The following is a 27,212-nucleotide window of genomic DNA, read 5'->3' on the forward strand; positions in this document are numbered from 1 at the left end:
CAAAAGCTCTTTGCTGCAGATGAGTTTAGAAACTAGAGAAAACTGTCAGCTCATAAAGCCTAATTTCACAGTACTTACTGATAGCCTTAAGAGATTACTCTGTAAACCATGGAGGTGACAAAGTGGATACAGGAACTGAGCAATAAATATTTCAACTGTGTTGATACTAAAGAGCTATAGAACAGGCACAAGTAGTTTGCAGTAGCTTAGTCTTTCAAGGAAGCATTGCAATCACTTTAAGGAAAAAGTGGCTCACTTTAATAACCACAGGCATTGGTCACTATTTAACAAGACATTCTAAAAAAGTAATCACAATTTGTCCAATAGTAGTTTACAAGTGGATGGTATACATTAAGATACAGAGGTAGAAGTTCACTTTTACAATGCTTCACTAATACAGATTACCAAATTATTCAAGGCACAAAATTGTTCGCTTTACAAAAAATACTGTAAAAACATCATTTGCTGTTCTACAATGTGAGCAGAACTCAAAAATCTTTACACCCTTCCATATTCCACATGTAGAGTCACACAGGCATTATCCTATTTTTCCTTTGCTAATAATTGGCATATGACCAGCACTTACATAAACAGTTTGTATCTTAGCTGAGTTGCTTTGTCATTTAGGCACAAGTCCAGTTACAGAAATTTAATACAATAGCTTCCTTGGGGGGGTGGGAGAACTCTGTCAGAACTACAAATGAAAAGGAAGAAAAGAAACAGTCCATAATATTAGATTGTACTCTGACATACAAAGGGAAACAGAATAGAGCATATTTCAAATCAAATGACTTGAAAAAAGTAATTTTAAAATCACTGCCTGCATTCCTAGAAAACCAGATATCCAGTACAAGTTTGCTCTGAGAGTATTTGAGACATTCAGTTGCCTTTGAATCAGCAGAGACTTACAAATTTCTTTTTATCTTTGCTTAAATAGAAAACACACAATTGCTACAGAAGAGAATTACACCACAGTTTGGCCATGTGTCCTTTAGAGAGCTTGGGCGAACAAGTGAAGAGATGCATTCAGAAACTTCTTGAATTTGCTAAAAGGTCACGAGCAGTAGCTTAAATCAAGATTTCCTTTACCTCCCCATTCCCAAATAACACAGGGACATACAATTTCTGAAACACTGCATCTTCTAGTTGGAGACAGCTCTTACAAACCTTGGAAGGCTGAGAAAGAGATCACGCAGTGCATCCCTACAAGAAGTAGTGTGACTAGTTTACCATACATGCAGTGACATTCTAAAGGACAATCGTGGCAGCTACACTGTGAAGTCACTTTGCTTACCTATCACATTTTCCAAGTACTCTAGTCAGTTGTATTTACAGTATATAAAAAACCCCATTGATTTCTAGAGCTCAACACACAGGTTTAGGACCCAAGAGAATGCCACAGTAAGATACTGGTGTTTGCATTTGATAGGTGCAAGTGCACTTCACAATTCTGTCATGTAACATTATCATATTCACCTATAAATGTTAGTCCATCCAAAATAGTGTTAAATTCCATTCTTTGCTTCATTGTTGTTTGTAGCCTGTTTCCTTTGAGCGATGAAAGGGTACATACACTTGTCTGCTCCCAAAAACCGGTACATGCATACAACTGCTTCAAAGGGCAGAATACTGTGAAGAAAGAGGTTATAAAACTGTTAGGAGACAGCATAAAACAAAACCTCTGTTTACAGTATGTACTTGGTCTCCTTAAAAGCAATATAAAAGCTATTGGAGAGGCTTCATAAGAGAGTTAGGATTTTTATTTCACAAGGATACTTAGAGAAAAATCAAAATTTTAGAGTTCCAACTTCATGGGCAAGCAAAGGAAGAAAGCTACTTATTCATGCGACTCCAGCTTAGACCAGATTTTCTGCTGCTTCCTCACAAGCACTGCAATAGCTTGTTTAAAAGAGGGGGCAAGGGCAAGGCCTACTAAAAGCAAAGCATCTGCTCAAAGCCACATCAGCAGAGGTCATCAGACATTTAAGATATTCTTTAATGTGGGATTAGTGTTAGTTAAAGCCATTCTTTGATCACCAGATGTCTAACAACCTTGACTTATATTCTAAACTCAACCATCCATCCTCAAAAAGAGAGGTCCAAAGAGAGCAATTTCCTTTTTCACCCCCTCCAGATAAAATTCCAAGATGTGATGGATACCTGGCTGGAGACCTTCCCCTCCTTCCCACATCCACAAAACATTACTTTTCAAGTATAGTACTCAGGGGCTCTAGCAAAGGAGTAAGATGGGATTCAGTGGAAAGCAGAGCACAGATTCTAGTCATTAGGAGCAATGACCACTGAAGCACCAAGGAGATGTCACTGGTACAGGTGTCCTCACTGCCTGTAGCACTGCTTGTGCAGTGGTTGGTGGGAGGCCTTTGATCCAAGTGCTGCTGCCAGGGGCATGGATTATGCAGAAGCTTTGATCTCCCTGTTGGAAGCTGAAGTGCTGAACACCCAACAACCCAGAGGGCTTTTGATGTGACTTTTGCTGTAAGGCACTGCTTGTGCTGAGATCACTGAAGCACTCAGCTTCTTGATGAAGTAGTTAGTTCTTAAAGATGCTGATAGCAGCATTGATTTGTTGGTAGAAGAGACACATACATGCTCCCTTTTCCAGGAAAGAGGTGAGCAACAAAATCTCCTCTAGTCTCTGATCCTGTCTACCATGAGAAAACTGAAGCAGAAGAGAGACACTGCCTTCTACATGGAATTAAAAATCACCAAGGTTCTCAGTTTCAACCATCCCTACATTTTAAAGGTTCCTCCTACACACTAGTGATTTAAAAAAAAAAAAACCTGCTGTGAAGCTGTTGTCTATAAACTAGAATGTAAGTGATGTTGCATCAGTAGAATTGAGCCAACTGTTGTACTACCCGGCATCACTGCAATGTCAGTCTGGTTACAGATTAGAGTTCCCATTCAAAACCTCTTGTGTGCTAGACAGGATAAATAGTTCCTCTGTCAAACTTAAAAAATTAGTTCTGAATGTGCAGATTTTCAGTTTATCTACCTGTGCAAGTCTATCTACTACAAGTTTATCTACTGTGCAAGTCCTAGAGAATCTGCAAGCAGGGCCTCCTGCACACTGGTTCTAGAGACAAACAGCTGGAGGTTCCTTTGCTGGAAGCTGCCTCATACCCCATTCCTAAAATAGAACCCAAACAATGGAAATAAAATCTGTTGAAAAGAAAATAGGAATCTAAGGAGAATGTAAGACACCAGAAAGGTAAAATGAGGATGCATAATACACAGGATCTTAGTTTTATGGAGCTTCCCAAACAAGTAACACAGTCACACAAGCCACAGGAGAAATTTGTGAATTCTAACAAAACAGTACCTATGGCCTCTGTGGACAGGAGAGTGTTTATATCCAGAAAGCAGACATGCTCTTGCATTTTATGAGAATTCTGTAGATTGTACTGCCAATAAACTGGCATTTCAACCCTTACCTTTTCATGAAGGTGACCATATACATGAGACGAGGTGTGCAGATCATTGGTTGGTCTGTAAGGATAGCTCTCATAGCCTGCTTCACACAGTATTCTGGTTTCAAGGGTGGAAGGAAAGGCTCAATTTCTTTCCTGAAATATTTGATTAGGACAGATTAATAAGATAAAGGACCACAGACCTCAGTGAAGCATTTATTAACTCACATTCTTTGGAATGCCTCAGCAGGGACAGAGACTCACTGTTCAGTTACAAAGACTATAGCTCAAAACTTGTGTTGCCACATACCAAAGGACAGAAGAACATATTGAAGCAGAGATAAGACTTATATTAGTATTTTTATGGTAGCAGTTTAGCTACCTTCAAGTACTTTTAAAACACCACAAAAATGGAGCAGAAGAGTTTTACTCACCTGATTCTGCACCCTCTGAACATTCCTGTATCTACAAGATAAGGGCAGACTAAAGTTGTTTTGATACCATCCTTTTCAGCAGCCTTCAATTCATGGCTCAAAGACTCATGGAAACCCACAGCTCCAAATTTGCTGGCACAATAATCCTGTGTTGGTGATGAACAAGGCAAAAAATGCAACTCAAAATGACAGGTACAAATCATGTTCAAAGTTAAAGCATATTTGAAGTGATTCTGCACAGATTTTCAAAGGAACAACAGACACCTACTGAATAGAGCATCACATCAACTCATTTAGCATTTAACTTTTGAGGCAATTAGCACAAAATCATGAAAGCAGGAAATCTCAGTGTAGGAGGATATTACCTTGGATTCAAGTCTTTGAATCAGGTAGGCTTACATGGCAAGTTACTCCAATTACCAGTTTGCTTAATATGAAATGTTACAACAAAGGACTGAGATACCTAATACTACCTTGGGTCAGATATGAAAAAGCTTGTAGAGTTGGCAGGGCACAGGCAAAAATATTTAATGTTTTATTTTTCAGATTAGCTTCAACAGAAGATATAATCAAGATATGAGTGTATTATTTAAATTTCAGAAGAGGATATAGCTTGTATATCTCAAAAATACCAATTAAATAACTGCATCAACAGCAATAGCACTCAAGTTTTCTGTTGGATGTCGCCTGCTGGTGTTCACACTCACAGTCTAGGAAATTCTTTGTGGTTCTTTCAAGACAATAAATACTCTAAAAAGCTTTAAGTGACACCACCTTCACTCATTTCTGTTATGAAACACTGCAGTTTTAGGTGTTGGATTGAGCCTTATCTATACACAAAGAAGTGTGTACTTATGGGCTGATATGATTATTATCCCATTAGACACATTCATTCATTTTCATTAACTGAATGCTTTTTGTTCACACACACTTGTGTTCAAGCTAATGACCCAAAAAGCAAGATAATAAGTTCAAATCCTAACCAAGCAAGTCTCACAAACCTGTATTCTCAAACATCTGCTACCAACTAGACAGCCTAACACTTATAACTGGTAGCCTAGAAAAGCAGGTGAGATGCAGATTCTGGAAGGAAGGCTGGCAGCCATTTCCTCACAGTAAACATTTTTTAAAATCCCTGCCTTTGGCTTCAAACTTAGCACTGAAGATATTGACAAGAGTAGGTAGGTGGACACCTTTCGTATTTCTACATTCATCAGGTAATTCAAATACCATTTAGCATTCTGAAATCCTTTGCCATCCTCAGCTTTCACTCCAAGTGGCAAGTCCACCCATGAAGTAGGTGGATACAGTGGTTGCCTGAGTCCTGCAGGTCCCACTCACAGGAAGCCATGTATTGATGTGGAACTCAGCACTGTGTCTTCCAAGTATCTTGGAAGATTTGAATTTATTTTCTCTAGCAGATAAAGTTTATCCTGTCAGCTGGGCCATCTTGTCTAGACTGTGCTTTTGCCAAGAAAGGTTGGACCAGATCATCCTTGTGGCCCCTTCCAACCTGGTGTTCTGTGATTCTAAGCAAGAAGTGCCAAATCTATTGTTAATTATAGTCTAACAAACCTCCACTCCAGCAGTACTGAACAATCCCAAGGAACTTGCAACTGTCACAATGTGTCCATGATTCATTTCCAGCATCTTGGGAAGGAATGCTTTAGCAGTCTACAAGGTAAAAAGAAAACAAAACCACCACACTATGAACATACTACGTTAGTGATAAGTTTGTTATCAAGAATTTAGGAGATCACTGTACAGGTTTTGAACTTCTGAGTTTTTCAAAAATGCCAACACAAACAAGCTGTAGATTTTTTGAATTCAGACAGCAAGGATTATATCTCTAGAAATCCTAAGGTTAAAGGATCAATTGAGCTCAGACATGTTTATTTTTCTGCAAGAGACTAGTTATCAGAAAGAGATAATTTGACCCTAAAATGGAAATAACTTTTTTTAAAAGACAGAAAAAGGAATGCAAACTGTTTAATTATACCATCCAGCATATCTATGTCAAGACTAGTGCCAATTATCAGTTCTAATTATTGACAGAGTGTTTTGGAAGTTAGATACAGTTAGCTTTATCCAATTAACTCATCATCTTGGGCATTTAACATTAAAGGAAATACTGGAGGCAGAACTTCTGTTGATGTTACTTTTTACATCAAAAAAATATAGCAACATCTATTAGTCTAAATCTAAATCATCTTTTAGTTTTCATAAGCATTACTCTAATTAAAAAGACAAGATATACATTTCTATTACCAATTCCTTATTTTAAGAGCTTCAAAATAAAACAAATGCAAAACAAGTCTCAAGATGAAACTTTGATTTTAACCTCCAGTTTTTGTACTTTGATTATGACAAGTTTGTTTCATTTTAAAAACCAAGTCAGAGCTAACACCTTTAAGAAAAAAGTTTTTAGCAATAAATTGAAGGCATTCTCTAGAAGAACATCTCTAAGATACCTAGCTTTGCTATGTCTGTTTCCTGAAGCCAACTCAATACTTTCCTTATTTAAATAAGTATTAGGCAGAGCACCATATATGCTAAAAAACAAAGTCAATGAAATTGTAAGATGGCACAGGAAGTTGTTATTTACTTCAGCTTCTAGATTGTCAGTGTACTATACAAGATCACTTTAAAATTGTCAAAGAACTTCAGAGAATACTTTATCACAGACATGCCTAGTTTATCTATAAATCCAGTAATGACAAAGCTATTATTCTATTCTAATTCACTCTGTACGACAAATGCTTAATCTTCCCAGAAACTTGGTCTTCCCATGTAATTTGGATCCAAACTCAGAGCATGCAAATGCCCCTTAAGTATGTGCTCCTTGCTTAATTGTTGGTCTGAGTTGTGTCAGCCACATTCTTAAGAAGACATGCAAGTTTCAGCTGAATCCATCTAATTCCATTCTTATGCTGTCTGCATTTTCCAATCACAGACATCAGGACAGTTTTGCTCTAATGATTTTCACATGTTCTTCTACAACATTTTTGCGTGCAGGTGTTAAATGACTAATCCAGACCTCCTAACACCAGACAAAAGAGTGTTTTCACTGGGCAGCTGGCAGATGATAAAAGATTAACAGACCTCCTGACTCCTTGCCTTTTCTACTGTTGATTCATACAGCTCCTAGGTTCTGTCATAAGTGCATAACAAAGCTAATTATAAAAAAATAATAATCTAAGAGCAAGCTGGTTTGCATTTGTTTCCTTCCTCATGGCAGGGATCTCTAAACCTCTTACGTAGAGCCTTGGACAAGAATTTAGTTCTCTGCTAAACTAATCTGTGCCAGGCACACAGAGTTTCAGCCTCTCTTCCCATGTTGCATGGCAACAAAGCCCAGTCACTGCTGTCTAAAAAGGTAAGAGGCTTTGTTTGGATGGCACTGAAGTTTTAGTGGGTTATTTATTGGCAGCCTGTCTCACACACCCCAACACCAATGGCGCGTACACAGCACAGATGCTCCATGCCATCCCTGTCAGATCTGTGCTCCTAACTCAGCCCTGCTAACAGCTCCCCTCTGGAACTTTAGTCAGCTCCATCAGCAGGTTTCACTTACGTCTCAGTTATCTGTCCACATCACATCAGAATGACTGATTGCCACCTCGCATTGCCAGAAAGCTTGATAGTGCAGACTGAAGCTCTGGCTGAAAACCACAGCAACTACAGAAATGAAGGGTCATTTGCCTTGGAAGAGAGGAAAAAATGGAAATACATAGTGATAGGTTTTTCTACCACTTTCAAGGCACAAATCAATGTTTCCTTCCAAGAGAAACAACAGGCAAGTGCACCAAGCCTTGTTGAATTAGTTTTTCTATTATCTTTACTATGGCACTGTTTTTTGTTTGTTTGTTTGTTTCAAATACAATGAACTATAATTAGGTGTCCATAAATGTCTCTATCTATGTATGGCTCATTAAAAAAAATTTCCCAGGCACATATGGAAAAAAAACCAAACAGAACAATTGCAGATCAGTAAATTTCAGAAAGCCCACTCAACCATACTACTCTTCTTCAAAGCACAAAGATTACAAAGATTGAGTTTTCAGAGCTTATGGCTAAAGTAACTCTTTGTCAGCCAAGAGGAAATTGGCACATGACAAATAAACCCTGTTAAGGACATTTTGGGTAACATCCTCAGCAATTCAAGTGCACACCAAACAACTCCCAGCAGCAGAAATACAGTCTCTTCATGTACAACAGCTCTTAAAGGATCATTTACTGCCATATAGGAAAAAGCACAGCTTCTCTGCTCTGAAGACTTATAGCAATTCATGGAAACCTTTGTGCCAGACCCCAGCATTCTGAAACAGCCTGTTCAGACCAGGGTCCTGTGCTTTGTCATGGGATATTATCCCACAAATCCTTTTAAAACCTGAACCTCAGGCAGTCTATAAAGATAGCACAACTATCGTATGTACAAAACAGTCAGCTACCAGCATCTCAGCTACATGGATGTCGCAGAAAGTCACCTCGGGTGCTGCCATCCTCCAGCCATCTACTGCAGCTGGAGTCAGCACTGGAAAACAAAGCCCTGTCAGAGGCAGGCACACCCTATGGGGGGACACATCTCCAGGCTCAGAGTAAAGGCTTGCCCACTGCTCCTCCCAGCCTCCTCTTGCTGGGAAAAACAATCCCAAAGTGAAGTTATGCTCTTTTGTGGTATAAGCAATCCCCAAATAAATCAGTGTTCTTACTGAGCTTCTGTCACAGCCCACTTCCTTGATCAAAGCAGATTCCTCCATCCTCTGCTCCCCAGTTTTTCTGCCTGTTACATAAACCAGATCAACCTAGTTTCTCATTCCTTTCAGCTTCAGCTACATCTGCCCACCAGACCTGAAGTCTTCTGTGTGCCCCTGAGAAACTAGCTAAGAGTCTGACCAGTTTGGGGCAAGATGCCTCCTGGGTGGCCTGCCCATCTGGAGTTTGTGTGAACAGGTAGCAGAGCCCACATTAGTCTTCCAAGGTGATGCATGGACCTGCTAATCCTCCATTAAAAAACATTAGAAGATACTAAGCAAGAAATGTGTTTTACCCACAGCATTAGAGGTCATGAACCAGGCCCCCGAAATAATTCAAATCAACTCAAGTGATTTAATCAAGCTATCTGCCTTGTGGTTTGATCCTTTAGGGTTCAGTTTTACCTCTCACAGCTGCAGAGAAAGACATTTAACCAAAACATTTCAGTACTTAAAATCAGAACTGTATTATTTATTAATGACTAACATAACACTTTTCAACACTGAAGAGAAACCAGTAAGTAGAATATAGTGGATGAAAGGAATATGTTGTGATGCATCAGGGTAGTTATGCAGTGTTCAACATCAAGAAATTTAAGCATCCTCTGAACAGCAAGTAGAGCTAGTTAGAGCTAGTTTAACCTTTAAGTTTTTTAGAGCCTAAAGATCAATTCCTAATCTAAGAATTTTCTCCTATGTTTCTGATCTATGAGAAAGAACAAACCATTCCCAGTAGCTGTAACCAAACAGCTATTTCATGTGCACACAGCTTTAATGACTTATTTCTCACAAGTGTGAAACTGAACAGGCATTTACATGTCACTTCATAGCTTTCGTAATCTGTTCTCAACATTTTGGTTTACGGCAAATTAACTTCTAACAGTCTAGCACTTCTTCCCTCCCCTTTCCCAAATTCTTTAGTTCCATTCTTAATGAAACAAAACTCAAAAGATTGTGCAACACAAAGAACAGCACAGCTGCAATGTCAAGACAAATTAGTCTAAATACAACAAATGAGAATATGAAGAAATACTGTGTTGGGGAAAGTGATTTTTTAATTAAATTTTGAATTAATTATTCTTAAAGTAGAAAGCAAGCATCCACAGAAAACATTGTTAGCTGCATGCAGCTCAAGACAATGGATACTGAGTGCAGAATGCACACTAAAGTACAAAAGTGTATGCTACCTTGTGTTTAGAGAGTTGTCTTTAATACAAAGAAAGCAGGTACCAACACATTAGGTCCTTTAAATGTCTATTTTTTCAATACAGTCATTTTTTTCTTATACTTTCTGCCTTACAATGTTCAACAGCCCTTTTAAAGTATTCTGATGTGGCATAAACCTGCTACTTTACTGTAAGGCAGAAATTCCTTTACACCGAGGGAACAGCTCATTTTCCATACAGCCCCTTCAGGTAAGGAGAATGGAGCACGGTTATTTTTCTGGGGCTGACCAAAACCAGTGAGTTTTTAGATGACTACAGTTATCCACAGCAGTGGTGCAGTAGTACAATAGATCAGTCATTTCCTCCCAAGGCTCAGCTGTTCTTGACTGCCAGGAGAGTATGTAACAGTGCAAACAAATGCAACATTTGGGTAAAGGTATAATTACATCTTCATGTTAAACACTAATCAGCTATACCCAAGAAGCAAAATTAATGTGATTAGTCAAGGACTCATCCAGACAACTCTGGGAACCAAGGTACCAGAGATCATAAAAAGACTGCTGCCATGTGTGTTAGCTAATCCTATAACCATGAAGCTAATTCTATATCATGAAGCAACAGAGCCAGTGACAGGAAAATGTTGGTCCAAGTTTTTGTTTAATGCACACATTGTATCCCCTCTCCCCTCTCAGCATGGATGTTCAGCCTTCTTCCCATTCTTCTTCACAGACCGTAGCAGGTCACATTGCCTGTTCTCCTGCTCCCATGCAGGACAGCACATGGCCACTCACTCCACCATGGAAGAAAATCCAGAGATGTCCACAGGCCCCAATTTCTCTTCCTATTCCAAGAACTGAGAAGGAAAGCACAAGAATCCGAAAAAACAGCACCCCTAACTCTTCTGCAACCAGACTGTGGCAGCCTTGCCTTAAAGCATGTTTGTCCAAACCAGGTAGTGTACCACTAGAGCACTACTGTGTTTTAAAATGGAAAGAGAGGTACATCAGAAACACAAAAACCCCACACAGCAAGCTTTATCACTAAATATGCTGATATGATTTTCAGCAGCCACCATACAGCCCAGCTTATTTCAGAAGATAGCCACTTTAAATACTTTATAAACACAGGATTACAGTGAAAGCCAAAACCAAATAATTTTAGAAGAGGCCTTGAAAGTGTAACCCAGAACTGTGTAACTCTCAGTGAAGAATTAATCAAAGTTAGAAGATATAATATCCAAAGCGCCTTCTCACACAAAGCATGCAGTTACAAACCTGGATTTAAGCATTTGTGTTCCTTTTAGCTTTTTTATTTGGGTCCAGTGAGAACCGAGTTTAACTACTTGTCATTTGCACTATCATCTCAATTATTTTTCCTATATTATCTCCACATCCTTCTTAAATTCCACTATATACCAGCATTTCTGATATACTAGGTTAAAGTGAGATCAGTAACTGCGCTAAGACAAATAAAGTCTCAAGTCAAACACTAGACAGGACCACACAGCACAAAGGATGCAGCTCTGCCAGTAAGAGGCTGAATACAGAAGGCAGACAGAGGTCTACAACAACTGTTGACCTTGCAAACATAAGGGACCAAAGCTATGATTTAAAGGAGCTCAGATGTCTCTGCTGACTGTTCTCAAGAAGCATCAGGCCCCTTCTGGATAATCAGCTACTGTCTAAGTAAATATTTGAATAGATGTGGAAATTAGTGCTATTTTTTGATCTCCAGTTTCTATTCTTAAGCAACCTTAATGAAAAATACACCAGAACTACCCAGTCTTCCTAAAGGTATTAATTAAAAAAGTCAGATTTCTCTGGATTGTTGATGGGTCTACCCAGATCCTTTTGGAGCAAGAAGGATCAGGAAATACACATGAATGACATCCTCAAGCCAAACTTCCACAGACAGCTATATTAAAAGCAAGAAAGGAAACTATTCAAGGATTGTTCTCCAGCATGCCTTGAACAGGCTCTGCATTCGAAACAAAAAAGCTAGACCTTCCAATATTTCATTTTGAAAGGAGACCCTTAGTTATTTAGCTCCTGGCAGGCAACACAACAGTCAATTTCTCACTAAAGCTTTATTTGTCCTTCACATAAAAACCCACTGTTTTGGGGCCACGGGGATTCCTTTAATATTGAACTACAACAACAGTTAATGGTTAACATACATGCACAGTAATAATGTTACAGTTGCCTTGCAACCAGAAGCTTCTGAAAGAACAAGACAGACTTAGACAGAAGTCTATAATGACAATGAGTAACAAAGCAGCCACGCCCTCCCGCCTACCCCCCAATACTTTGGATATCCTACATTTGCAGACAGAGTGAAACTGCAGATAACATCTACCCAGGTTAAGAGGTGAAGGCAGCAAAATAAATACTGAGGAATTAACTGAGAATGAAAAGCAACAACAGTTAAAACCGTTTTTGATTTAGAGAGAAATAAGCATCTTTTTTTCCTCTCTCCAACTCTGCATGGAATACTGCTTTGAAGTACATGAGGTCTTAGCTTAGTAAAAACAAAAACGAATTATTCAAGTAATAGCTTATAAGTCCATCATTAATTCATGTTAGTAATTAACATTCCTCCTTTCTCCACCCTCATGACTGATCCATACACGTAAAACTCCCTGCTTCTCAGACTCAGAAGCACCGAAGTAGTGCAAAATTGGATTAATCTTATTTACTGAAGTTTGTAAGTGAGTTTGTTAGCAGTAACAAATGTCTGCCATGCCTTTTGCTAACAAACAAGTTTGCTACAGCCCATATTTATGCTACTACATTGTATAGCATTTGTAGTACTTAAGGTCCAGATGCAAAATTTCCTCAATTTTCAAAGCAAATAGTTGCCACCGTTTCCTGTGAATGATTCAGTTATTGTAGTGGTTCCTCTTACACAGAGTCAACTCTCCTTGCCTATATCAGAAGAGAGCTGAAGCTGAATGAAGTAGTTTTCCTTAATCAGAACTTAGCGCTGCAAAGCTGTTTACAATGGTTAGACAGTAAAGATAAGATAAGTAATGCCATTTAAAAAAAAATTTCACAGGAAACTAATACCACTAGTTATCTCTCAAACATTAATCATTGATTTCCACTCTTTACTACTAGAACTAATTATACCATGCCTAAGGCAACTGAACATTGCCTGGCTAAATTGTCTTTTGTAGTTTGTTAACAAGGTTTAGTCAAAAATGAATAGTGTCTACAGAGAGTAGGATATGAAAAGTGCTTAGGGAAGGACATTGCAACAGAAACTTTTGTTACTGTTGCCTCATGTCACTACATTACCCCCCACCTCCCCTTTCTTTTAAGGGCTTCATTTCCTCTGATCTTACCCCAAATTGGGTAACTAAGACTTGAAGTAGAGAACAACTTTGTTCTCCCTCTGAAGTGTAATTTAATTCTGAAGTGTAGGTTAAGTACTCAAGAATGCTACCTAAACAATACAATTTCTGCTTCAGAAACTCTCTTCTTGAGAGTTAAGAAGAAAAAGGTATAATTACCTAAAGTCTACACCAGTCTGCTGCTAATCAAATTCCCAGCTCTTACACAAAGCTTTTCTGCATCCCCCACCATTGCATCACTCTAGATTTTGAGTGAAGGGTTCAGGTAGATGTAACTCAGCCAAAGGTGGTCCTGGGTCTCTCCTTAAGAATATTCCACTTATGTTTAGAGAGGCAACTACTTTATATGCTTTCTGGACACACAGAAGTTCAGGTATTCAAGCTGAGCTACCCTTTTATTTCTATAACAAAAAGTGGAATTTGCAGTCTTTGTTATTGGATCTTTCTGCCCCTGAGAACTTCCAAATTCTTCCTTCCTAAAAGGAAACATATTTTAGACCTACATGCTTTTTAAATTATTTCCACCCTCAGATGTCAGGCCTGTCCTGTAAAGTATCTTTCTAAGAACTATATTCCACCAATAATTTCTATGGAAGCATCCATCTGCCTTTAATGGACATGCTTGTATTTGAACTACCATACAAGCACACCAAATAGTCTACTTTCATCTGCACTTGCAGATATTGTTTTGCTGATGTATAACTGATTCATATACATGCAGCAGCATATATCATTGTTTAAATCACTAATTGTGTATTTATACCTCCCCCCTCCAGTTTTTGCATGTCTTTGATTTCATATGGCTATGAAAAATTCAGCACATTCTCACAGGTTGCCCAGAGAGGCTGTGATCTCCATCCTTGGAGATATTCAAAAGCCATTTGGACATGGTTCTGGGCCAGTGGCTCTAGGTGGCCCTGCTTGAGCAGGAGGATTGGACCTGATGACCTCCAGAGGTCCCTTTCCACCTCAACCATTCTGTGATTCTCCACTTAAGTCAAGTACACTATCTGCCTGCTCAACAGCCCATTCCTCTTTCTCATGGATGAATAAGTTCATAAACCTGCAGTTAACACAGAGACAAAAAGTGCAAGGTCTCTGCTGGCTTATCAACACAGAATCTTAACTAACTGGAAAGGATGTCAATTCCTCTGCCATATCTCTCCTGTATCTCCCCTACAGGAGCTCTTGCCTGTAATAAATTATTCTGCTCTATCTGAAACAGCATCTGTTTTACTTCCATTTCTCCTCCTCCTTTGGTCTCAAGTCCTTTCAGCTGAAAAGAGGGTCCAATGAAGCAGTGCACAGCACCTAGATTAATTTATTGTGGAATTAATGTATTTACAGCTGTGGCTAGAACATACACATACCATACTGTGTTCAAACACTAATTATGTGTCCCCCCAGCTATTAGATGCCTGCCAATAACTATATTCCCTTGCTAGCTTAAGGGTATTCCAAGTCCTCACAGACAATTTCACCTGCTTTGATTTTTAATAGCTTTTAAAGCCTGGACAGAGCAATCATATTGGATTCTCAGCAGCTAGCAATGAACAGGTAGAAAAACAGTATCTCTGCTTAATCAATGCAAGAGTGCAGCACATAAGCTGCCAATTATGTTTGCTGTGGACTTCAAACACCCAAATAACGTAAAGCTGAGAAGGATTAGTAGCAGGTAAGGTTGCATGGTAAGAGGCCTGTTGGAGGCCCAGCTATGTGTTTAGTTTGCCTTACACTGAAAAAATAAAAACAAAACCAAAGCAAAAAACAAGATACAAGTCTAGACTGAAGTGGAATTTGGGAACAAATGTATACATGCAGACTTCACCAGACAGCAAAAATTTAAGGTATAAACAAGCATGAGAACTGAAGCTTTCAAAGTACTCATGCTTGAAAGATGACCTCTTTCCTCCCACCTAAAGGCATCTTATTCAACAAGTTGATATTTATTTTCCACAAATATTAACCTCATTATACTCTCAGACTATCATAGCTACCAAGCCACAATTACTATTCAATTTCAAGCAAGTACTACACAGTTGGCAGCAGCCAGTGAAAAGTAACATGCAGTTTAAAGAAAGTGAATCCTTCTGCTTGGATCCATCACATCAGCATGAGCTTTCCATAAACCAAACACTAACACCGAGCTCCAACATGGCTGTGACAGCCCAGTTACACTCCTATAAATCTGGGAACTTAAGTTATAACCCCAGTAGGTAGCACCACCAGCCTCATCCTTCCACAGTCAGATCTACCAGTAAATATGACCTAACTTGCATTTATTCAAGTGTCAAATTTGAAGTTACTTTAGTATTTGCTGGTCAAGTGATAAGAATTTAACACTTGGCTACTCCTTCCCACAAAAGCTAGTTTAAGCTCTGTTGAAGTCAAGTGACTAGAAATTCTACTTTGTTTACATACTGACAAATGGTCATGTCAAAGGATTTGTAGCGCTTCAGAGCTATGTTGACATTAGTGTAACAAACATTAGTCCCTCACCTTCATTAGCACAAGTTTGTAGCAAATGTCCAGCCATTTGGAGAGCAGTTATTTATTGCCAGCTATTTGATAATCTTGACAAAAATGAAAACATGCCCCTATGAGTCAGTGAAAAATCCACATAAATTCATTTTACAACAACTATTAGATAGGAGCTTAGAATATTCTGCTGAGTGAATGAGAACACAATCCAATTTTTAAATACACATTTTTCTCCTGCTTGCCATAAGCTTAGTCATCCTCTGAAATATTTAGTAAAACTTGGTATTTTAGTCTGCATGTTTCCAAAAAATTACTAGAGAACAGTACTGTCAAAACTACTTAGGGAAAACATGAAGTCATCATTCATGTTTTACAATTTATGTAACAGACTTTTCAAGAAGTAGCTAAACAGAAAAAAACCCCTGTCTCGCATTCTGTAGATACCTTAAGGCCAGTACCTCCATAGAACTGCAATCGCTGTAGTACTTGCACACAGATGAAAGCTGAGTCACTTTACTCATCTTCTCTCAGTCACTAAGTCATTGTTTTGACTCAATTACTTTATAAAAAGGAAAGTGATTATGCTGTAACTCAGTATCTTACAGGAAGAACACTGTTAGAAGGAAAGTTTCCCTTTTACATAACAGTCCTGCTTAGAAGAAACAGAAAAATAAAGAAGATACAATAATTGAACGAAAATTTAGGATCAAAGTTTGTGAAGAAAACAGTAAGCCTCTAGAAGGCTCTAACTTACTATGAAGTAACTCACTGAATGAGAAGCAGCATTTTAAAAATACACAGAGATCAGAGGTTTTCAGAAAACAAAGTGTTCCTGTTTCATATTTCTCCTCACCCCGCAAAAAATGACGTGCAGAAGACGAATAGTCTTAGGAGGTAAACTTTCACCTCATAAGCTAACAAAGGCTAAAATGACAAAAAAAAAACCCACACTCCAGCCAATACAGCAACCAAAGAAGTGGCTAATACAATTTTAAAAGATTCTACTTGCACATTTTAATCAAACATACAAACTATTCACTTTCTTGAGAGCAAGTTTTCAAAAACAGAAGTACTTCTGTCCTTTGCCTGCCTGTGGAAGCTCTGTTCGCTTCCCACGAGCTGAAACATGGCTCTGGTCTCTTTTTTCCACATACAAACAGTGATAGTGCAACTGATTTCCAGAGAAGTTGCACAGTGCAGTAGACACAGATATCATTGGTCTCAACAGTACACAACACAAACCATAGTATTGGGACAAGGCAAATAAGCTGGAGTTGTTAACACAACATTAGTTGATGTGTTCAGAAAACTAACTTACCTTTATCTAGGAGTTTTTAATGGTATATAATTAAAATACTGCAATCTCTTTAGAAGTTGAGTTGTTACATTCACACTTCTGTCAGTGGCAGATTTGCTATAGTTTGAAACCATTTATGACTATTTAACTATTTAGAGCCTGTAAATCCTACTTCAGAAAATCTCTCCATGAATGAGGTTTCGTTACTCAGCCACAGAGGCCCTGTTCCCAGCTACATGTTTTTATCCTATACCTACTCACTCTTTCTCCAACACACACCCCCACACACACCAGCTAATGCAAGTCTGAAACAATGAGACAACTCTAGTCTCTTAGTAGAAGAACTAATCAACTTGGCCAAGAAAATTAGCAGCTTTAGTCCCCACCCTGCAGACAAGTTGGTGAGCTGGACTGGCTCACCCCAGGGTCAGATGGATACCAGCATTAGTGCAAGGTAAGATGCAGGTTCAAGGGGTGGTCCCACATGACAGCATGCCACCATTAAGTTGCCTTGTACTTTCCTCCAAAGTCAGAAATTCTGGATGAGTTACTTTTAAACATACAGTCAAGCACTTTTCCAAACCAATGCTGAAAGAAGAGTGCTCGAGAAGCTGTCACACAAGTTCAAACAGATGGCAGAAGTGACCAGAACCAGGGCACATTTAGGTGCAGAATTCAACAGTCAAGCAAACTTGAATTTCAAAAGGCTCACACCAAGGCAGCCACCTCCACTTTGCAGCTGTGCTGGCATTCCTTGGCCTACCATGCCCTCCCATCCCAGTTGTGATAACTCACTCATGTCAAGTGTTAATTTGACTGGCATATAAATCACTATACTAATATAATTATTTACAAGAACAAAGTGTTCACTCAGAAGTGTAAGCACAGATGTAAATCTCTCCCTCGTTTGTAACATATCTTCTTTCAAACTAAACCCTCAGAAACTGAAATTCTACCAATCTCAAAGTCTGTGCCTACTCCCCTACATTGTAACTGCATTTTGAAGGACTTTTTTGACAAACTGAGAAGCCTAAGACCATAGGTAAAAGATAGCATCACACATAAGTCAGCTTGAGTTTGCCTCTGCAGGAAGACCCCTACCATAATTCACAAAAGACAGGTATCAGTAACTCAGTTTTACCATCAGTATGAAAAGCCAGAAAACCTCAAAGGTCAGGGAGCAAGTTTTATCAAGAAAGTGATGCTCTGGGTTTTACATACAGAGGACAGTGGAAAGGTTTAGTATTAGAGACAGATAAAAACCTTCCCTCCCTCCCAAAAACCCAGAAGTGAAATCAAAGCACAAGAAGCACCAGGAAAGAATAATACTTCACAGCTGATAAAGATAAAAGTAGGAAAGATTTAAAGAGTGCAGTGCTAAAATGGCAGGGATGGTGCTAGAAAACACAACATTCATCTTTCATCAACCTGTCTAGTCAGATTAACTGATGACACCAAGAACTACAGACAAGGATTGCTCACCCAAACAGATCAGTTAAGACAGGTCTTAGGCAGTGATGCAAATGCTGGGTTAGCAGGACACTTAACCACATCATAATTAGAATTGCTTTTCCCTACAGCTGAGCACATGAACAAGTCTGTCTTCTGGAAGTGTACTATAGTCACTCAGTTACTACAGAAAGGTAATAATGTAATAAGATGTAATTAAGTTAGCTGCATTCCACAAAATAAAAGTGGATGTTACTGAGCATTTCACTAAGACAGTGAAGAGCCACTTTCTCCACTTCTAGCAAGGTTAGGCATCATGCCAGCAAAGACTTTCCCACATCCCCAAATCCTTCCCAAGTAACACCACAATATCAGACCAAAGTCAAGTGTAGAAGTTTTTTGCTTATTCAGCTGATCTGCCCCATTCCATAAGAAGCTAGAATTTAGTCACCGTACTGATCACTCAGCAAGGATGATTTCTTCAGAATAGGTTAGCAACTCTGAAAGCATTCATTGGGTTTGCTGAGAAGTCCCTGACCCTCAAAAAAAGCCACAGATTATAATAAGTGCCTGACCTCTGCAAACTATACTGCAACTCCAGTTTTATTTTAGAAGGCTGCAGAACTGCAAGCCACTAATAATTCATTAATATTTCAAATACATTTTAAGTAGTTTGAGATGTCTTGGCATGTTCTTTTCAGGACAACTTTCCTTAACAGGACTTTCATGTTCCTTTTCTGCGAAATACATTACTGCTTTCACCTAAACTGTTCAAGCTTCAGATAGTTTAGTGCATGGAAATAACTGGCTGATTGCACCTCATCCTACCATCTTGCACACTGATTTACAGCCAACAAACAACCCATGGGTTACATCTGAGAATCTCTATTTTCTATTGGTTTAGAGTCCAAGTTCTATGCACTCTTCAAATAATGCAGCAAATTCATCTCCCGAGCATGCCTGAGAGCAACTGACACAAAAGCTCGCATGTAACTGAAGTGGTTTAAGGAAAACATTCTGAATGGTCATTTCATTTGTTAACCGAGTAGGATGAAAATCAAATACTTTACATCATTAAAGAGAAAGAAGGGAAACACATGAATTCAGCTGCTGTTTGAACAAAAGAGGCCATTGTTCACCATGCCAGGAAGATGCTCCAGCACAGAAAGTATATATAAGAAAGTTGGTATTTTAAGCAATATTTTAAAAGAATTTTCAGTACACTTCTCCCTCTGCTCTGATGGAAGTGGTGCTAATTAAACAACTCAAGAGTGCTATAAGCCATTTTGTTCACACTCTTTGATATGTAATTACTTGGTTATCATCAAGATACTGTAGACAATGGGAACCATGACTGAACAGCCTCAATAAACCTCAAGGGCTAGAGTTAACTTGTGGAACAGTTAGATTGGTGAGCAGCACTCTGGAATCCCAATTATGGCTGCTTGAATTCATGATTCCAACAAATGAAGATGGCTTTTTGCATAAAACTAAAACCCACCTACAACCCCATCCCAACATGCTTAATTATGCTTGCCAACTCTTCAGATCAGCACATTGTCTGAAGAGGCTTTTTTAGCCTCACTCATGTCTACTCTGAAATTGATACAAGATGCCTTCTACAGGGAAAGCTTAGACATATAGGTAACTTGATTTTTTTCTTCTCCAAAAAGGATTAGAAAACTGGAAAACCTTCAAAAATTATCACTTCAACTAAAACATTGAGTACAAAGCCAGACTACAGATACATATACACTGCAAGATACAGGCTACAAAATCAGAGCATTGTAGGCCAGTGACAGCTGTGCTGGACACAATGCTAGACCATAAAATAAATCTGTGAGGAAAGCTTTGAGCCAGTAGTCTTGCGCCCACTCAAGCTCTAGAAATATACATTCAACCATTTAATTTCTAAAACTTGTTTTAAGTACATCGCTCTATAAAATAGGAAGGTACAGTTTTCTAGAGCATGCATCTGGAAGACAGTACTTTCTCAGTTGGTTCCCTGTTTTCTCAAGAAATAAACTCAAGAACATATGAACTGCAGAATCATACCAAAGCACTTACAATTTTTAAGTACAACTAATATGACTATTTCCATGGCTAAGAGTTTAGACTGCTTTTTGGTTCATATTCACTGCCCAGGCATGCTACCACACTATATGAAACACATGTGCTGTCCAGGGTAATTTACTGGTGGCATGTAACTGGAAACATTTTGCAAGGGAAGAGTTAGTTTTGATGACACTTTTTGGAACACATGCATATGTTTGGCTTGAAAATGATCCAACTTTAAAAAAAAAAAAAAATCAAGAACTTGTGGATTAAACTTTGTTAGTAAGCTTACACATCTTGCATTACATCATGAAATTAAAAAAAAAACAATTAAACTAGTTCCACTCATTTGAAATGCTAAATAAAGCTAGCTGGCCTGTCAGTAGAATACTGTGTCTATATTTGATCTTAGACATAAGAATCCTAGAGATTAAGACAAAAATCAAACTGCTATGCCAACAGGCCACAAAACAGTCTAGTATAGTTTCAAATAACTTAAGCTATCTTTTAATCTGCAGAAGATTCACACTGCACATTAAGTGAAATACTTCCATATTTAAACTAAACTACACACATAAGTGAGCTTTATTTAATACCAGGGAGCTTGAAGAGACTACAATAACAATACATAAGTTTTGATACATTGTAGATAGCTACAAGCAACTGTTACTTTCCAAGTATGGATTGCTTTAGCAATCCTATCTTGTTTAATAAGACATGTACAGGAGCTGCATAAATAGTTAATTGATTAAGTAACTCTGCATTAATTTTCTTTCCAGGGTATATTTAAGTTTTAGCAGTTTTATACTATTAAGGAATACCCTAATTACCCTATTTCCTTCTTTACTCACTATTTATCTCATCCTGTATCAAAGTCAGGCCACCTGAAAGATTTATTCAATTCCTCCAAAAACAAATATACCTGCATGATTTCAAAAGCCAAGTAGCTTGTAAATGAATGAACATAATTACTCCAGTTAAGACAGGAGTACACAAGCCTCCAAACTCTGGGTTCTAGTCTCTCACGAGGTGTGCTTTTTTTTTTTAAAATGACAGAGCTGAAGCTGAATGCTTTTGCTTCCCCCTTTCGGTAAGTTGAAGAGAACTCTTCTAGGAGTAGAGCTTTAAGCTGAAAGTTTTGGAGGATCCACATGGCAGTGAAACACAGATCACTGTTCTCTCAGTGCTGAACACCAAAAATCTGCTGTACAGAAAGACCTTCATGTCACAGAACTTGAAAAACCCTGATTACAACCTTACCCCTGCCCCTCCATGAGTCTCATTCAATGAACAAATCCAGAAGGATTTCTCAAGTACTATACTCATGTACAATATTAGTACTTACTTATCCAGTAATAGCATTACTCTTAAAAAAAAAAAAAGCTGAAGTATAAGAATCTCAAATTTTCCCAAATTGAGTTAGTATAGTAGTTTTAAAAACTGCTCCACAATCTAAACCACAACATTTTGATACTTCACTTCAGCTTTACTGTAACACCACAAGAAAGAAAAATTATTCCTATATTTGCTTAAAACTGATTAAGCAACAGTTTTATCCCATACTGCAATTTAACATTTTTCAAACCTGAATCCTGACATATCACAGGAAGAAAGTTTCCCAGTCTGTAGAAGTTCAGTTCCAGCAATTGACAAGTGCAGCCAAGTAAGTTATTATTCTTGCAACAGACTGGCAGGCAAGATAGTGTTACACTCCTGCTACAGTTTTATGCATCTGTAAATTATAGTAAACCAGAGCTGGCTTGTTTCAAACCAGGAATGGATTTTGTCCCTATGTTTTCAATATCAGAAGCATTCAAGTTATCACAGCATGAAATAACAGGTTTTTAATACTGCAGGGGATTTTATGCTGTGGAAATTGCTACATGATGCAGTGGTGACATGTTTATATAGAACACTCATAGGAAGGATTATACAAATCATGAATGTCAGCAAAATGGAAAGCATCTGTTTAGGCTGTGGCACACCACTAAGCCTCTTTTGACTGCCAGTGTGTGATACGGTACACAGCCCAGTTGGAGTCACAACAGTAACCGGTGACAGGCTTTCATGTCACTGCCTGCTACAACAGTTGGGCAGCCTTTAGATCATAGCTGCTAACATAAAGCAAGCTCAAATCACCTGCATTCTGCATGGAGAGCAGGCAATCAATCTTATTTCTGATGTTTCAATGGGACAATACTAAAGCCTCATTTTAGGTTTTCATCAAGAAACAACGCAAGGCTTGATTAATGATCAAAAGATGAGGAAGAATTTCCCATCACACATAAAAATAACTAAAACCAAACACCCAGAAAGGACACTTAACTACTGAAGTAGTATTATGTGGAAGATCCATGTCTTTACAAAATCCATTTACAGCTTTTTAGACAAAATACCCTCCAAGAATATTTAGAAGTCTACATAATACTCCAGAGTATTAGCTTTGCTTTTGGACCACCAGTTTAGCTGACACAGAAAAGACTAGCTGTGTAAGACTCCACACATGTAGACACATTGTTCTATTTAAGTCAGCATTGACTTGGATCAAAAAAGTTGGCTTCGAATCAGCTGATGCAGATGATATCTTATAAATTAAGTACTATTACTTTTAATAGAAGTCCACCCACTGTTGGTCAAGCCAACCTTTTCTGGGATCATGAAGGGGAAGACAAGGAAAAAAGCTTTGCCAACAGCAAAAAGTAAAAGAAAAAGCAAAGCAGGACCTTCAGGAAGTGTACATATGAACAGATCCTCAATTAAATATCAAGGGTGTTGACTGCTCCTTAGAAGCTCAAGCCAAGATATCAAGTTCCACAGTTCAGAACTAACTCTACATTCCTGAAGTAACCTTTTTATTATTATTTTAAAGTCACTTCACACTGTAACATTTAGATATGAATGAAGCTGTTATGGAAACCAAATAATTGCAATACTAGACTCTAAGTTTAGTTTTCTATTACTGTAACAGACTCGGAACACACAGAGGGTGCTTTAAAAAGGTCTCTGAAACAATGTTATAAATGAGTGCCTGACTTAGGCCTGAAGGAAGAACAGCTGGAGAATTTAGGATCCTCCCATATTTTAATTCATGGTGATGTCATAATTTAGAGTTCTTGGAAACTTTGTCAATTCAGCATTTAAACCACATCAATAACAGACATTAAATCTAGTACACATCTCTGTTTGCTTAAGTGTCAATTTAACTTTTATGAAAGGGAACACACAGAGCTCTTAGAATTCATACGAGCTTTCTCAGAACTTTTCAAGTTGGCTTAAAATACACATTCATAGTTTAAAAGAGTTTCTAAGCACACTACCTTATGTGCACTAACATTTAAGCACACTCTCCACAAGCTTCACAATACATTGGAAAAAGACTGCTCTGCCATTAAGTGTTTCACAGTGCAGATTTGAAGAGGCTCCTTTAGGGTTATAAAACAGCATTTCAGTTCCATGTTAAAAAAATTAGGTTGTGGAGGTCATTGTCAGTTTGGAAGATGAGAGCATTTTACAAAACTTTATTATGAAAAGGTAAGACCAGCCAAAGAAGGCTTAAATTGAAGTATATTTCAGATTGCTTAATCCTTTGATTGTTATGCAAGTGTATTTCATAACCTTATTTTGAAGGACCAAAGAACAGTTTTGATACTGACAATGGGCTCAGTCTGACAGCTAATGCTAACCTGAATGTGCATCAGGTCCTCCTTCAATACTCCAATTTATGTAACACCACACTACTGTGGGTTTAAAGAATAAACCACACAGGAAAACAAGGTTTAGATAGACAAAAAAGAATAAGATCACATAGCTTATTATTGATTAACATCTACTAGCTCTGGAGACAATATGACCCCAGAAACCATACTAAAGATTTTGTTACTTCTGCTGGCAGCCCCTGGAGAAAGCTATGAGAACAAACACACAGGATTCCTGAAAAAGTGCTCTTGGCTTGATTTCTTGAGAAATCTTTTTCACCTTTTCTCCCAGCCTTCAAAAGGAACAATTTGCCTCCAAGGCAATTCAAACAACATTTTTCAGTAGTGGTTTTATAAGGTTTTTTTTTTTTTTTTTTCCCCAGAAACATGCAAGTTTGCTCTTCTAGCTACCATTAGAGCAGCATCCTGAAGCTGCTAACATGCTGGCAGAAGACTATGGGAGGAAGGCTGAGAAGTCATTCATTAACAGTTAACAGCCATTAAGCAGATTCAGAGGTTATGCTTGCAAAGGACTCCATATCTGGTTTACAGAAGAAGGCATAAGATTTACAACTCTGGATACTATGAGGATAGAGTTGATTTAAAACTATGTTAATAATTTTAATGCCCACCATTCCCCTTAAATGGAACAGTAAGTTAAAAATAAGAAACCCACAAAGTGGAAAGCTTGCAAATGAAAGGGAGCAAGTGCAAAACTCAAGGAGACAGGAGTTAAACAACCAAATTTAATTTCCCAAAGTTAACCAACAAAAGGTACAGCAGAAAGGAGATCATAGTTACCCAGAAGTGTGCATGACAGTTGACCATCATGGTCCTCTCAATAAGCTCATCAGGACACTCCAGAAGATGGTGCCCAGAGACCACACCAGCATTGTTAACCAGGACAGACACCTCGCCAACCTCCTTGCGGACCCTCTCAGCTGTCGAGTAGACATTTTCTCTCTTGCTCACATCACAGGTGTATGTGTAAACCTGCAAGTTGCAGGGGGGCAGTGCATCTTTTTCTCCATCTCCAGCTATTAAGGAATACAGACAAGAGAAGAGAGCAGGGGAAAAATAAAATTCTTACTTGTATTTTGACATTCAAATAAGTAGTTGTGTGGAAACAGCGAGTGCATGCCCATTACAGTAAAACTTCTGTTTACTTTGGTGTCACCACAGTAAACAAGGACTCGTCTATTTACTCTTGCTACTGAAGTGTTTTTTGATTTTTTTTTTTTTTTAAAGTTGCAGGTTTTAAATCTGCAGTTCGAGTCCAAGGCTTCACGAAGCAGGTCTCTGCTCACCGCGGAGCCCAGGCACAAGGCCGGGCGCGCCGGGCAGAGGCACTGACGGGGCGTTTCATGCCTCCGCGCCCGGCGGTCTCCAGCCCGGAGCCGCGCTGACCCACCCGCCACAGGTGAGTGGAGACCGCCGGGCCCGCACTCCTCCCCGGGCGGCGGGACAGGTGGGAGGCGAGGGGCAGCGCCGGGACCGGGGACAGCCCGCCGCTTACCTCTGGGGGCGGCGGCCGCCTCGGTCATCTCCCGATAGATGTGGCGCACCATGCCCGCCGTTTCCTCGTTGCTCTGCGTATTGATGTCCCACAGCACCAGCAGCGCCCGGCGCCGGGCAAACTCCAGGGCGAAGAGGCGGCCCAGGCCGCTGCCCGCCCCGGTGATCAGGCACACCTGCCCCGCCACGCTCTTCTCCTTGGGCCGCACCAGCCACTTGGCCGCGGCCAGCACGAAAGCCCAGAGCACTCGGAAAGTCACCACGAAGAGCTCCAGCAGGATGTTCATGCTGCCGGACCCCGAGCGCACGGCGGGACCCGCGCGTCCCGGCACGGCCGCCCGCGGAGCCGGAGGGGACGGACGTCGGCGGTGCGGAGCCTCCCCGAGACGGAGACAGCTCCTCCTCGCCGCCGGGCTCTCCCACCTGGGGCCGCCCTTGCCTCGGACCTCCGGCTGCGGGCACGGAGGAAAGAAGGCTCCGCTCCCGCTGCTGAGCGTCCCACCAAGCCGCCTGGGCTCCCTCTCTCCGCGCCGCCCGCACTCACAGTCGGGCGCCGCTGCTGCCCCGCCTCAGTCTCACACGACAAGCACGGAGCCCGGACACGGCTCTGCCTGCCCACCGCCTCCCCAGCCCCGCACGGCCGCGTCCCCGCTACTGGCAGTAAGCATTTTACTCGCTCGGGCCCCTATATAGGGCGGGCAGGGCGGCCGAGCCCCGCCCCCGGGCCGGCCCAAGCCGCCCCGCATTCCCGGGACTCCCGCCCCCGCCGCGGCCCCTCCTCGCACGACACGCCGGGCCCGCTCCGCCCGTCCCACCGCCGGGGGAGGATGCCGCGGCCACGCAAGGCCTGGCCCGATAGGAACGGGCGCGGCGGCGGCCCCAGCGGCCGGGGCTGGGCAGCACGCGCCTACCGGCGCGGGGCTCGCGGGCTGTGTGTCCCAGGGTGCGCAGCGCCCCGCCTGTTGGAGCGCCATCTTGAGGCAGCGGCTCGGGCGGGCTCTGCTGGCCGGAGAGAGGCGGCGTGTCTGGGGCGGCCTGCGCGGTGCCAGAGGGTGGGTTGAAAGAGCACGAACGAGTATTAAAGGTTCGTGATCACGGCTGGAGGCGCACAGAGGCGGCGAGCTGCCGGGGTCCCCACAGGTTCTGCCTCGGGTTTCTCTGCCGAGCTGTGAGAGGCTGCTGAACAAAACCCCCGTGTTTGGTTTGGCCTGTCAGCCGAATACAGAGACGATCAATATCTAACCAACCACCGACTGAAATAGCACCTCGCAAGTACCAGCGTGCGGAAAGTATTTTATTCTCTCAGATAACTGGTTGTCACGAAAGTTGTAGGAACTTTGTATTCGTGAACGCTGCCTCTTGGATTAAGTAGAAATGCAAGTTCAAATTTTTTGGGAGAAAGTGCAACCAACCTCTTTCTTCAGCAGACATTGCGGGAGTTTAATTGCGCATTTGTGTACTGGTTTATAATTACCCCCTTTTATAATAGTTTCAGTGAGATCGAACGATACAAACCTCTGTATGAGCGTAAAAGTAACACTATTTTACAATTACAACAACCAACGCTGGTACAGCTGCAACTG

The 27,212-nt window shown here is 40.2% G+C and overlaps 1 protein-coding gene across 2 annotated transcripts; it reads right to left on the reverse strand.

Moving 5' to 3' along the window:
• Positions 1-235: 235 nt before the first annotated feature.
• RDH10 (retinol dehydrogenase 10) lies at positions 236-26,300 on the reverse strand. 2 transcript variants are annotated; one of them, XM_071804002.1, is made up of 7 exons: positions 25,631-26,300; positions 24,916-25,151; positions 5,441-5,539; positions 3,866-4,011; positions 3,456-3,587; positions 1,477-1,629; positions 236-694 (listed from the first exon to the last, which is right to left on the reverse strand). In XM_071804002.1, the coding sequence occupies exons 1-6, from the start codon at positions 25,914-25,916 to the stop codon at positions 1,506-1,508; spliced, it is 1,023 nt and encodes a 340-aa protein (XP_071660103.1). In that variant the 5' UTR covers positions 25,917-26,300; the 3' UTR covers positions 236-694; positions 1,477-1,505. The 2 variants fall into 2 exon arrangements, with proteins under 2 accessions (XP_071660103.1, XP_065688885.1); XM_065832813.2 differs by having other exon boundaries at positions 236-1,629.
• Between the last annotated feature and the right edge of the window lie 912 nt (positions 26,301-27,212).

The sequence above is a fragment of the Patagioenas fasciata genome, chromosome 2 (assembly GCF_037038585.1).
Source record: "Patagioenas fasciata isolate bPatFas1 chromosome 2, bPatFas1.hap1, whole genome shotgun sequence".
Classification (NCBI taxonomy): domain Eukaryota; kingdom Metazoa; phylum Chordata; class Aves; order Columbiformes; family Columbidae; genus Patagioenas; species Patagioenas fasciata.